Consider the following 13,612-nt stretch of genomic DNA (forward strand, 5'->3'; position numbering starts at 1 on the left):
GTCCAGTAACAGGGTAAGCAAAGTTTTCATCTCCAGTAGTGTAAGGAGGCCAAAAGCCAACTTCTTAGTCCTATTTAATGATCCTGTTTGCCTTAAATTGATTGCCAAAGGAAGGCCAAAATCTCCTTTTTTTTGTTTCCTTTTTTTTTTCTCTGCCCAGAACAGTTCTGTTTGTCTGATTAAAAAATGTTACCTGCTTCAATAAGAATTCTTCAGTAAGACTTTATTAGACATTTTCAAAGCACATGCCACTTACATGTTTTTATATCTGTGTAGCTACAGCTCCTTCTATTCATGTGTGGGATGCAATGAACAAACAGACTCTGTCCGTGCTTCGGTGCTACCATTCAAAGGGCGTGTGCTCAGTCAGTTTCAGTGCCACTGGCAAACTGCTGCTCTCAGTAGGGCTGGATCCCGAACACACCATTACCATTTGGAAGTGGCAGGAAGGTAAGAAAGCAATTGTTTCTGTAGAATATGTTTGTACTGTTAGAGGAATGTTAGCTTGAGACAAGAGCAGTTGTAACATAAATATAGGAGAGGTAATATAAATGCAGTTGCCCATTCTACTAACTGCTAAGTAAATATCCTTTGGAACTGTTGTGTAAAGACCAAGGTTTCCAGTTAGTAGAATAATTAAAGAAAATTGTACTCTTCTTTTTTTTTTTTTTTTTTTTTTTTAAATTTCAGGCATTTCTTTGCTGCTTGGTAAAAACTCTTTATAAAATCTGTTTTGCTTATGAAATTCTTCTCCATTCTTTTTCTTCTTTAAAGTCTGGTTGCTGACTAGTTTGTTATGCTCCTAAAATTATCCCTGCAAAATTGCAAGTTGCAGAAATGTGATGCTCGTATAGCTCCTTTATGCAGCTATATAGTTGGTGTCTTAACACTGCATGTTTTCAGATGTGCTTTGATTGGAGTTCAGGATTTAGGCTAAAGCAATTTGATCAGCTCCTTTCCTCATCTCCTTTCTGTCTGGCAAAACCGTGCCCAGACCATGAAACTGATTTTCTAATCTTAGGGGTTTATTTCCTCTCTCTTTGGCTATATCCACTGATCAGCTAGTATCTCTCAGAAGTTTAAAGATCAGCTCCCAAGTTAAGAAAAAGTGATCCTTTACAGCTTGTCTGCTAGATCCTGTTGAGCTGGATGCAATGTCAAATGTGTATTATACAATCTTACGTAGCATGGAGGATGTGTGGTAAAAGGTCATGCAGCAATTCACTGCTGTCAGTCAGAAGTCTCCTTAAGAGTTTATACAGATTCAATGTGGCAGCTAAGGAATTAGACTGAGGAATCTTCGTATGGGTCAAAAGGCCTGATTTTAACGTGTTTGGAGAGACTGGAAAAGCATTAGCTTTGAATCTAAGACCATATGTAACCAAGTAATTTCCTGCAGAAAGTGGGAAGTTTTCTAACCTTGGCGAAATTTAAAGAGAAGTAATTCATTAGTCTCTATAATTTGTCCAGAGTTTGGGGTTTTCAGAGGAGTCACAGGAGTGTAAGAGGAGATGGGAACTTGGATCTGAGATCTTAACTCATTAGGTGCTATGCTTGCTAGAGGGACTGATTTAATATGGTGGTTGTTGGTTTGGTTTTTTTATCTGCATCTTGATTTAGTTTTCACTAGGAGCAGTTTGTGCTTTTCTTCCTGACCTGTATGGTCTTGGGTGACTCTTCCCATAACTAGGGATTTTTTAACTATAAATGTGTATTTTTCATCAGTGAATTCGGAATGTCCATTTTCTTTCTGCCAGGTGCCAAAATTGCCAGCCGAGCTGGTCACAACCAGCGTATATTTGTAGCAGAATTCAGACCAGATTCAGATACCCAGTTTGTTTCTGTGGGAGTAAAACACGTGAGGTTCTGGACACTGGCTGGACGAGCTCTTCTCAGTAAAAAAGGGCTGTTGAGCTCCATAGAAGATGCCCGAATGCAAACGATGCTCTCTGTGGCCTTTGGAGCGGTATGTATGTTAAGAACTGATTTTTGAATGCATGCAAATAATATTTTATTCTTTTTTTTTTTTCATTTCTGCTTTTATTCAATGAGTTTAATGAGGTTTTTCAACGAATATGTTGCTTGTTTTATTAAACTCAGTTTAGTGTTTCTAATACTTGCCTGCTAGTTAGAATGAATACCAGCTTTCTTTAGAGCAGAAAAGAAAAAGACTGTGGATTTGTGTTTTTTTCAAGAGAAACAAAAGTGCATGCTTTGTACAGATAATATACTGCTTGGTATTTAACCCAGGTAAAACAAGGCCAACGCTGTACTGCAGGAATCAAAGAGTAGAAATGAGGCTAATTTTATGCCCGCCTGGGTGTGATTGTATTATAATCTGTATGCATTTACTACTCATGGGTGACCTAAGAACAGCATTGTCGTGGGGCATTTGTTAAGTCTGTGACTGTTAGATAACCGCGGTGGGATTTTGTTTTGTTTTGTTTTGCTTTGGTTTTTTTTTGACAGATACAGGCCTCTTTGCTAAATTCCATGTCTTTGCCATTTCAGGAAGTGCTCTGTATGAGCAGCACTCATTCTGTTCACCTGGGCCAAAGCTCTTGCTTTTGTACTTTTTCACAAGAGTTTGTGCACTTTGTAGGCTGAAAACACAGACAGCCCTGTGGCTGCCTTTCTTCCTGTATTGCAGAGCCTATTAACTACAGGAAAGCATGTTTCGGACTTCAAGAAAGAATATAGTAGCTCGTTGTTTTTTCCCTACAGGTTGTTATTACCCCTTCTACACTTCGCTCCTCTACAGCAGCAAATAAAAGTAATCTAACCTAAATGCAAATGGTGATGATCTTTATATCTGAATGGTTTTCTTCCTGTCTTACTCAGAATCAGATGATGAATATGTTTTTCCCCTTTTCAGAATAACTTGACATTTACAGGTACTATCAGTGGAGATGTTTGTGTTTGGAAAGATCATGTATTGATACGAATTGTGGCCAAAGCTCACAATGGACCAGTTTTCACAATGTATACTACGTTAAGAGATGGTTTGATCGTTACAGGAGGCAAAGAAAGGCCGTGAGTCATCTTTTGTTCCGTTTTTTTTCTGCATGTACATGTATTCTTTAAAAATTGTTTGGACTCATCCCATCTAACACTAGGCAGTTGAGATATCAAAGTTAGAAGAGTAGTAATTTTGTGATTCCTGATTAGGTAGGAAAAAAGTAGCCACCACCTCCAAAGAGAAGGTAAGTCCATATGAACTTCGGTTACTTATTTTTTTCCATTGATTAAGAGAGCCTAAAGTCACTACAATCGTGACGTGGGTACCCTAAGTACCTAAAGTCAAGGGGGATGAATCAGAATCTAAGTGCTGTACAAGTACTTCTTCATAATTTTAAATTCTAGGTAACAGTCATGTTTCTAAAGCATGTGTACAAGCTTCTTCAGTCACAGTTATCAATGAGCTGAAAATGGCTGAACTATCATAATAAAAAATAGCCTTGAGATCATGTTATTATGCTACTAAATGATTCAGTGGTATTTATCACAACAGTATTACTTTTGAAAGAGAAGGCAAAAACATTTAGTTTAAAATATAGTTCTAAGCATTAAAAAGTCACCTAGTCCTTGGTGGTTACTTCTTTTTCTGAAGTTGAGCTGGGGTTGTTAAGTAATTTGCACAATTGTGGTTAAATAAATGAATGATAAATATTATAACATCGTAATGCGCAACTTCTTTTAAAGGAAAAATCTGTTTAGTTATGATGGCAGAGGCAAACTCTCTTCTCTCAAATCTAAGGTACAGCAACATCCTTTGTTTCTGGGGTTGTAAGCAAAATACCTCTTCAAGCATTTTAATTTTTTCTTAGTGCCTTGCTGATGATAAAAGGGGAAAAAAAAAGCTATTTTTTCTTTCAGGTGGACTGTATTACAGTTCTTCCTCATTAAGCTGCAATACAGTCCACCTGATGGCATGATAATGCCACATTTTGCAGGAGTCTGGCCACTTATTACCTTTTCCTTAAACAGTCCTTAAACATCCTCAAGCCCAGCTGAAAATTTATTTCTCGCTTGAAATATTTTCTTCTAGTATTTAGGAAATGCCACCATGATTTTACTGTCAGAGCCTTTAAATTGTTAGTATTTGACCTGAAAGAAAGGGTAATGAATAACAGTAAGAAACAATAATCCATCCCCTGTAAGAAAATGGAGTATTGAAAATATGCAAAACAAAAGCTACAATTAGGAAAATTGTATGTTTGCTTCTGCCTTGGCATTCTTGACTGCAGTTCTCCAGCATCTTTTGATAAAATCTTTTTTGCTGAGTATGTGAAAGCACTGCTGTTGGGAAGCAAAGAATATTGCACTGCAAGAACTAACAATTTATAATACATTACAGTTCTTTTAGTAATAACAGTACAAAAGCAGTAATTGTGATTAAACTTTCTGGAGTTCTTTGTCAGGGTTCAATCAGTAATCAAAGTTGTAACAATGGCAGCTCAATGTCATGGAACATTGTATTTCCTGTTGGGGGAGATTATTTTTGAAGACAGATAAAACATGTCCCTGCTCAACTGGAAATGCCATATTTATAACAGTTTCATTAAACATTATCTCCTTTTTAGAAACTTCTTTTAATGTGTTCTTTACCAAAATATGAGTTCTCTTGAAAGTGGGTGGGAAATACTGAGAGCTTTCATGATTAGTACTGATTAGTTGGGTATCTTGTGCAATGAATATTGAGTGTTTTTTCTACAATATCTTTGTCATTTATTTCACATCAATGAAACCAGTGAAATTTTCACAAAAGTGATTTTTTTTGTTGTTGTTTATTTCACAGTAGTACAATATGGATCTTGTATCTTTCCTGTTTCCCCAACTATATTTTTGATAATTTCTGCCTGTCTTAATAATATGGCAGTTTGTTCACCTTACTGTTCCTTTGACTAGGCAAATTGCCTAAGAGATACTAATTCAGACCAAGCTTGGCAGCAACCGTCTTTCAAATTGCTCTGTAAAGAAGTACAATGGGGACTTTGTATCAGAATTTCTTTGGCTAGGAGGCTCAGCATATTAACATCACATGTTCAGTAAAAACAAATGGAGCCTTTAATGATTTAAAACATACTGAAATGCCTCATTTATAATACTTTATGTTAAGTAATACAGTTCTTTCAAACGTTAATCATCTTTTTTTTTTTTTGTACCAGCCATTACACTCATGGTTGTTCCTGATTTCTTCATAGTTCAAAGGAAGGAGGAGCAGTTAAGCTATGGGATCAAGAGCTGAAACGATGCCGTGCCTTCAGACTAGAGACAGGACAAATGACGGACTGTGTTCGCTCTGTTTGCAGAGGCAAGGTAAAAAAAGCCTCATGACTTTAAAAGGACGCTTAGAATTTGTGGATTGATCTATAGCATTGAATATATGGTAATTTGCTTCCTCTTTTTCCTATAATTAGTATTTGAAATTAAAGTTTGAGATAGAAGGTTTCTGCAACTGATTTTACAGCAGAAAAAAAGAAGTATTTCAGGAGGTCCTAGTCTTACTTAGGGTAATATTCTCTATATGTTTTTATTAAAGACTAAGTATTTCTTTTCTGTTTTCACACTTCAAATATCTGATGTACAAGCAGTAGCTCAACTGGCATTATGATTGTGTACAGCTTTGTACTTGAATAAGTCATAGATGAGTTTAAGAAATAAATTATCTTTGATTAAATAATCATTGGATCTCAGCAAGCCTTCTTGTCAGAACTATAGCTTTGGATTATATCTTTATTACTGTTTATCAGGAGTAGTTAATGTGTTACATCAGAGATCATTCTTTCACTGTTGTTGAAGGGGAAAATTCTTGTTGGGACAAGAAATGCCGAAATAATCGAAGTTGGAGAGAAAAATGCTGCATGTAACATTCTAATTAATGGTCATATGGATGGACCGATCTGGGGCCTAGCAGCACATCCTTCCAGAGATTTTTTCCTTTCTGCTGCAGAAGATGGCACAGTAAGACTCTGGGATATTGGAGAAAAGGTAGGTGTTGGAGCACAGTTGTTTTTAGGAAAAAAATTATAAGAAAAAAAATTCTAGACTTTTGGTGGTGTTAATGTGTTTTGAGAATAATCCATCTGATAATGCCAATCTGTTAGCATAAGGTTCTTTTGAAGTATGAACAAATAAAAATATTTACTCTTCTGTTTTTTTATTTCTTCACAGAAGATGCTGAACAAAGTCAGCTTAGGACATGCAGCTCGTACTGTTTGTTACAGCCCAGAAGGTGATATGGTAGCTATTGGCATGAAAAATGGAGAATTTATTATCTTGCTTGTAACCTCTCTAAAAATCTGGGGGAAGAAAAGGGACAGAAGATCAGCAATTCAAGATATAAGGTCAGAAAATATAATGCTTTTTTTTTTTTCTATTGTAGTATTCTAGAAATCTGTAATGTTTTGATTTTTTAAAATACAAGTTTGTGTTCTGGGAAGCATTGCAATGATATTTCAGAGTCATGGAATCAATAAGTGAATTGTGGAGTTTGTGTGATTGCTCTGATAGCAAGAATAAAAAGGAAGGAGGAGGTACATGAAGACATGAGAATACAATCACTCAAAACCTGGGCCATACCATAGGGGGTTCAGATGATATTGTCAAGAATTAGTTAAAATGAAGAGTGAATGAGAAAGTAAATGGACAATAGGAAGAGACTGTCCTAATCAAGGGGCATATGAGAAGGTGTGAAAAGGAGCAGGTTGAGATGATGTGTAAAATCAGATCAGAAGTTTACAGATTCAGACTGGATTGTGAGAGACACTGGAAATGCCTGTATGTCAGTTTGCTCTTTGTTGTGTTTTGTTAGAAAGGAGTTAGAAGTAAAATTTTGCTTCCATTTCCTGAGAGGAGAACAAGACGATTCCTTCTGTGAGATAAATTGGTTGTGATAAGCTGAGAGATTCTGGAGGGTAAAGAGGGATTTGTGGGAGAAATATGAGCAAACAAGGACCTTGCTGCAAGGAGGCAGGAGAGCCCTGTTAGCAGTTAGGGGATTGCTGGAATCAGAAACCTGTCCCAGTGTATATCTCAGAGATAATGATAATAAAGGTATTTCCTTAGTAACACAAAAGGGGCTGTGAGGAATTTTTTCAGTTCAGGAAGCTGCTGAGTTTCAAGACTAGAAAGAAAAACTGGAAGGAGGAAACCACTGTGCAGAAATACATTGGGCAGATGAAAGGTTTGATTTCATACATTTTTGTTCAGTATGTTTCATCTAGAAGGTCTGGCTTTTCTTCATTTACAGCAATTAATTTTTCTGTTTTTTCTGGTTTTTAGCCTTATAAGTATGGCATTAGAGAATCAGGTGTCAAGGCATGTCACTAAGTTAGACCATGGAAATGGTAATGAGATCAGATAATGAACACAGTTATTCAGAAGTGTTCCCATTTCCCTTATATGTGACAACTGTACCAAAGTTATTGCCACATTCTGTTGCATGTATGTTCACTGAAAAAAAATTATTTCAGAAACTGTTTTGCTTAGCAGACTCTTTTGTGTCTTCAGGTTTAGCCCAGATTCTCGTTACTTGGCAGTTGGTTCCAGTGAGAACGCAGTGGATTTTTATGATCTGACTTTGGGTCCCACACTGAATCGAGTCAGCTATTGCAAAGATATCCCAAGTTTTGTGATCCAGATGGACTTCTCTGCAGATAGCTCCTATCTCCAGGTATCAGTCATTAATTTTTCAAATTACTGAATGTAAAACATACTCATGAGGGAGATTCTTCAAGTATTCTCCTTTGACAACTGCTAGATTTTGTAATAAAATGTTCAGTAGGTTACTGTCCCTGGGCTGTTTGTGATAAATGGGTGATAAAAGTAGTTATCCTAGATATAAAATACAAAGAATAAGCACAGAAATGAGAAACGGATTTCAAAATCCGTGTCTCCCAGCCCTTTTACCTCTGTGATGCTGATGGGCTGTCTTAAACAAATTAGTAGTCTGTTATTCTGTAAGCCCCAGGGACATGGGAATTTTTTATATCCCTGACCAAAATGCTAGCATTACACACTGTTTTGGTGCTAGCCTTGGCAGAGCTGCACCAGAATCATGGTGTTACAATTCCCAGGCACAGGGATTAAGACATTTCTTAAAAACAAAATAAAATAGACATGTATTTTGTTCATATCTGGGAGGAGGAATAAGCTTCTTTTACAATAAAATCAACAAAGAAATATCTTTCTGTCAGTTTTAAAATAGGAGTTTATTTTGCCTTTCTTATTTACATACACACATACTAGTGCACACAGTATCTGTATATATAGAATTCATGTGCAGACTGTGAGATGTTTCAATTATTTTTTATCAATTGATTATTTTAAAATTCAAGATTTCGTACACTTTCTCACTGTTGCTTTAGGCTTGTACAGAGTTATGAGCATTTTCAGTTCATTAAGGAAGCTTATTAATAGCTAAGTTACAGAGTAAAAGGTAACGATCAAGAAAATGCTTTTTAAAGCTCTTTAGATTTATATTTTCATCTTCTAAAAAAAGTTTGTGTATTCTAAATTGTCTGTCATCAACTCAAAGGTCTCTACTGGGTCTTACAAAAGGCAAGTCTATGAAGTGCCTTCAGGAAAACAGCTTGTGGACCAGGCTGTGATTGACAGAATAACATGGGCGACTTGGACAAGGTAAATGATTCACACATTTGTACCTGTTAAAACACTTGTAACTTCCAGGAGAAGCACCTACTGTTTAAAAGCATATTTCATTCCTTCATTGAGCCAGATAATTTCTTTTAATGCACCCATCTGCTCTGGCATCAGATCAGTTAAGTACAGTACAGCAAAAGATAGTACAGAACATGAATTTGACTGGTGAGCACATCCGGTAACAACTGATCTCTTCAACATATGCCTTTCTGTTTGCTGTTTATCTCTGGCTTGCTTTGCTATATCTCTAGCAGCCTCAGTAGTTTTTCATGGCACTGCACAAATACTTGGAATTTTTGCTTCAAAATGGCAACATAGGGATAAGAGTACAAGTAATATTAAATATATCAAAACATGAAAAGAAAATGGAAGACTGTGATGATTCGGGTTATATTTACAGTATTACACTAATAGTATCTGTGTATTAAAGTTGTTATTAACATTTGCATATCAAAAGATATACAAAAGTACTTTTAAATACCTTAAAGTTGTTATAGTTCCTTAAACAGACTTAGAAATCGCTATATCTTACTTTTATTTCAGTCTGAAGTAAATCATTCCTTATGAATGTGGTGTACTGTGCTCTGATTCAGGAGGAAAGAGTTGCAGAAGAATTCCCAAATCATTCACCTTCTAACCAATGATAAAGTGCTTCTTTTCTGTGCATTCCTGGAAGTATTCACATACGTTGTAAGCAGAGCTGAATGAAAAAGCAACTTTTCACAACAGTTGGTGAAAGAAACTTTCTATAAATGTCTGTTTTGGAATCTTAAGATAATTATGTTTTCTGGTTTGAACAGTTCTCTCTGCCTCTGATTATAACGAAGAAGGATGATTTTTAATTTTCCTTCATTCAATTTTTTGGCAAATACCTCACTGGATAATACAAGTACCATTGATTTCACCTCTGCTTCTTAGTGTCGTTATGGGCCACTTTATTTTGGGAAGTATATTACTGAATCGTTTTCAGAAGTAATTATGGAGTGATACAAAAATTAATTACAGAGTGAAGCCTGTCTGAGATGTGTATGTGTAAGAATAAAATGTAAAAAGTACAATTCTATAGAATCAGTTACAACATGAGAGCTGCTCACTGTTTCCTTACTCTATTCTTTTTGCTGTAGTTTTCAGAAGAAGAATCTGTTGTTCTTCTGTTGCAGTGTTCTAGGGGATGAAGTAATTGGAATCTGGTCGAGGCATGCTGAAAAAGCTGATGTGAACTGTGCCTGTGTCTCTCACTCGGGAATCAATCTTGTAACAGGCGATGATTTTGGCATGGTCAAACTGTTTGACTTCCCATGTCCTGAGAAATTTGTAAGAACTTGTTTTTCAATTATTACAAATACTGTTGATATTATGGTCTTGTGCTGTTTCTCTAGAAGACCTGTAATGGAAATACTTCCTTCTCTAAATTTGTAGCTTTTTAATGCACCTGTGTAACTTCATCTCTGTAGTCTCACAAGTATGCTTCGTCTCTTAAGTTTTTGCTATTTTGTGCAGTAGCTCTTGCTATAAGCTATAAGCTCTTGTAGGTGTTAATCATAGAATCATAGAATAGTTAGGGTTGGAAAGGACCATTCAGTTCCAACCTCCCTGCCCTGGGCAGGGACACCTCTCACTAGACCATGTCACCCAAGGGTCTGTCCAGCATGGCCTTAAACACTGCCAGGAATGGAGCATTCACAACTTGCCTGGGCAACCCATTCCAGTGCCTCACCGCCCTCACAGTAAAGAACTTCCTTATATCTAGCCTAAACTTCCTGTTTATGTTTTAACCTGTTACCTGTTGTCCTACCGCTACAGTCCCTAATGAAGAGTCCCTCCCCAGCATTCCTATAAGCTCCCTTTGTATGGGAAGTGCTCCAGTCCCCTGATCATCCTCGCGGCCCTTCTCTGGACTTGTTCCAACAGTTCCATGTCCTTTTTATGTTGAGGACACCAGAACTGCACACAATACTCCAGGTGAGGTCTCACAAGAGCAGAGTAGAGGGGCAGGATCACCTCCTTCGACCTGCTGGTCACGCTCCTTTTGATGCAGCCCAGGATACGGTTGGCTTTCTGGGCTGCAAGCGCACACTCCTACTTCATGTTCATTTTCTCATCGACCAACACCCCCAAGTCCTTCTCTGCAGGGCTGCTCTGAATCTCTTCTCTGCCCAACCTGCAGCTGTGCCTGGGATTGCTCCGACCCAGGTGTAGGACCTTGCACTTGCCATGGTTAAACTTCGTAAGGTTGTCATCAGCCCACCTCACAAGGCAGCCTGCATTAGCATAGTGCCTTCACAATAAAAATCTCAGAGCCCTTAGCTTTATTTATCCACAGTCTCCATTTGACAGATAAGGAAGACAGCTGGTAATTTTAGTCCCATCTGTGTATTTCCGTGGATGGAGAGTTTACAGATTTTTCACTAACGCTAGCACTGATCAGTTTTAGGATTTGAGACTGCACAGTATAAACTCCTTACACCTTAGGATCAAAATAATTTTTTCAGTGTTAAGAATTTGTGCACAGTATTTAGAGTTTGTACAAGATATATTTCTTGTGACAAGCTATATTTCATTTTGCTGTGTTAGCTTGAGCATTGTTCCCAATTTGCAGGTGCTGTCTCAGTGACATTTCAACTGTGCTGCAGCACAGTAATGGCTCTCCTTCAGGAGATCTTTCATGTTTGAAAACCTATATAACATTCTGAATGATGTGCAATAAAAAGGTAGATAAAAACATGCATGCCTTGTTTGGCTGAGAAGGACATGAAGTATTTAGACCCTCATTTTGTTGTTGTGTTGTGTCTTTTTTCCAGGCAAAACACAAACGATTTTTAGGTCACTCTGCCCACTTAACCAATATTCGATTCACAAGTGGAGATAGATACGTGGTCAGTGCTGGAGGGGATGACTGCAGGTACGTATCCTTCCTGTTAGTACACAGCAGTGGACATGGACAGTCCAGAACAGTATAAAGTTCAAGTTCAGGGTATTCATCTTTTTGTCTGTGTGCTTGCTTTTCTGTTTGCATATGAAGAAATGGGTATTTGAAGCACAATAAATAGCCCAGATGTTAATATGAACAAGTTAAGATTTAACAAAAGAAAATATGCTTAAATATGTACTCAGAACATTATAGAGGTTAATTTTTTCTTTTGACTCTTGGCCATTTCTTTTGCCAATATTGTGGTATTTTATATCTCATATTTAATATCTCTTTGGGAACACAGCTTGTTTGTTTGGAAATGTGTGCATATGCCTCATTGAGAGAGACATGGAGACTTGCAAAGAGGACACTGAATGAAGTACCAGGCATGAAAAACCCAGGATTGTGATGTGACATTCTGCTGTGCCCTGCATGAGTAAGAAATGGTGCTGATCCAAGACAGAGAGCTATCTATCTCTGAAAGACAAGTGTCTAGAGTTTGTCAAAAGGATGGACCGTAACAAATATGCTGAGGCTGTTAGATTTGCTTCAGTGTTGGATAATCTGGGTTTGTATTTCACTCACTGCCAGATGCTGAAAATGAAACACGTGGATAAAAGGAAACAGTGAATTGTTAATCAATGTACAGTTTCACAGTGAGATCCTGGGGTTTTAATCAAGAGATGTGATTCCTGACCTAGTGCTGTACATTGATCCATTTTCAGCATGAATGTTTCTCCTTTAAGTCTTGGGGTCTGAATATCATTGAAAAAAGAGTATTCCATATTTTATTACAGAAAGAAACCATTTATTAACTCTTAAATATATAGTATTTTATTAAATGTTTAATTATTATAATAGAAATTATATTTCTATGACTGGTCAAAAGGAAACATCACCTGGTGAAGCAGAAAATAATAGAGCTGATTCCTTAGGACTTTAATGTTTCTGTATTTAGAGGCCTGGGTCACAGTCATGTCTGGTGAAAACTGTTGGATATGCATGATCTTCATGGCTAATTTAGTGTTTTTGTTGCACTTAAACATTAAATTAGTTCTGTGAGCAAAAATAGATTTGCTCACTTTGCGAGTGCCTTGCCCACAACCTAAAAGTCTAACTCCAGTTTTTGCCTTGTGAATAAAAGTATTCTCAGTGGAAGAGAGATTATTGCTGTGTTACTTGGCTGGGCTGTTAGCCACTGTGCTGGAAATGTGGATGAGGCTGAGGATTTTATAGCTCATAGATAAAGCTTGGGATGCCACCAGTTGCAAAAATAGAATTTCATAGCAATATGAATTGATTTTATTTTCTCAGCATCGGGGGGGGGGGGGGGGAATTCAGAGAAAATATAAACTTTCCAAACATTGTATTTTGTACATTTGAACTTTTTAACGGAGTTAGGACTAGCTGGGAGATGTCTCAGATGTCTCTCCTGATGTAAAAAGTGTCGGTCATATGCTTCTTTAAATGGACCTGCTGTCACCTCTAGTGTAAGTGCATTTATGCTATCCTGCAACGTAACTGAGCCTCTTAGTTGAGAAAAAGATTTCAGTGATAATGAAAACCTGAACAAAGCTGTGTTTTGGGTACAAGTGAGGAAGATCTCAGCTGTCTGTCTAAATCATGTCATAGAGATGTACTACAGGCTGAACCTTTTTTTTCAATCAGTGCAGTTCATGTTCATGCAGTGTGGAAGGGAACAGAAGTCACTAATTCTCAGCACTACTCTCATCATGATGTTCTGCTGTGAACATAAAGCTTTTTCTCTGTGTAAGCCAGCAGTGCTTTAACAATGGCATTTATGTAGGTCAGTCAGTAGGCTTTGATGTTACCGACCCCTTGCATTCTCCAATGCCAGATAAAAGTAAAAAAGAAATAAACTTCATCTCTTCTTGTAAGCATCTTGTGTGCATGGTGGTTATACAGGGAATGGAAGCGCTTGCGTGTGGAAGGAAGGGGGAGAAAAGTTAATGAGCCAGCCTTCTGGGCTCTCCTAGGTCTAAAAATAATTTTTGTGTTCTGTTTGAAGCTAGTTAC

General features: G+C 37.3%; 1 protein-coding gene across 4 annotated transcripts in view; it reads left to right on the plus strand.

The window, feature by feature from the left end:
- EML5 (EMAP like 5) overlaps window positions 1–12,989 on the plus strand; it is a 102,359-nt gene extending 89,370 nt beyond the window's left edge. For 2 of the 4 annotated variants that reach the window (XM_062638726.1, XM_062638744.1), the window contains 11 exons: window positions 277–450; window positions 1,758–1,966; window positions 2,876–3,033; window positions 5,205–5,319; window positions 5,803–5,991; window positions 6,175–6,347; window positions 7,513–7,675; window positions 8,540–8,643; window positions 9,825–9,978; window positions 11,466–11,566; window positions 11,880–12,988. In XM_062638726.1, coding sequence (XP_062494710.1) covers window positions 277–450; window positions 1,758–1,966; window positions 2,876–3,033; window positions 5,205–5,319; window positions 5,803–5,991; window positions 6,175–6,347; window positions 7,513–7,675; window positions 8,540–8,643; window positions 9,825–9,978; window positions 11,466–11,566; window positions 11,880–11,916 — 1,577 coding nt within the window. In that variant the 3' untranslated portion in view covers window positions 11,917–12,988. Of the gene's footprint in view, window positions 1–276; window positions 451–1,757; window positions 1,967–2,875; window positions 3,034–5,204; window positions 5,320–5,802; window positions 5,992–6,174; window positions 6,348–7,512; window positions 7,676–8,539; window positions 8,644–9,824; window positions 9,979–11,465; window positions 11,567–11,879 lie in introns of those variants that run through there. The other 2 variants (XM_062638736.1, XM_062638750.1) reach the window with 2 other exon arrangements.
- Window positions 12,990–13,612: the final 623 nt, after the last annotated feature.

This window comes from Pezoporus occidentalis, unplaced genomic scaffold (genome assembly GCF_034315485.1).
Source record: "Pezoporus occidentalis ecotype Australia unplaced genomic scaffold, CSIRO_AGI_Poc_V1 ctg115, whole genome shotgun sequence".
NCBI lineage: Eukaryota > Metazoa > Chordata > Aves > Psittaciformes > Psittacidae > Pezoporus > Pezoporus occidentalis.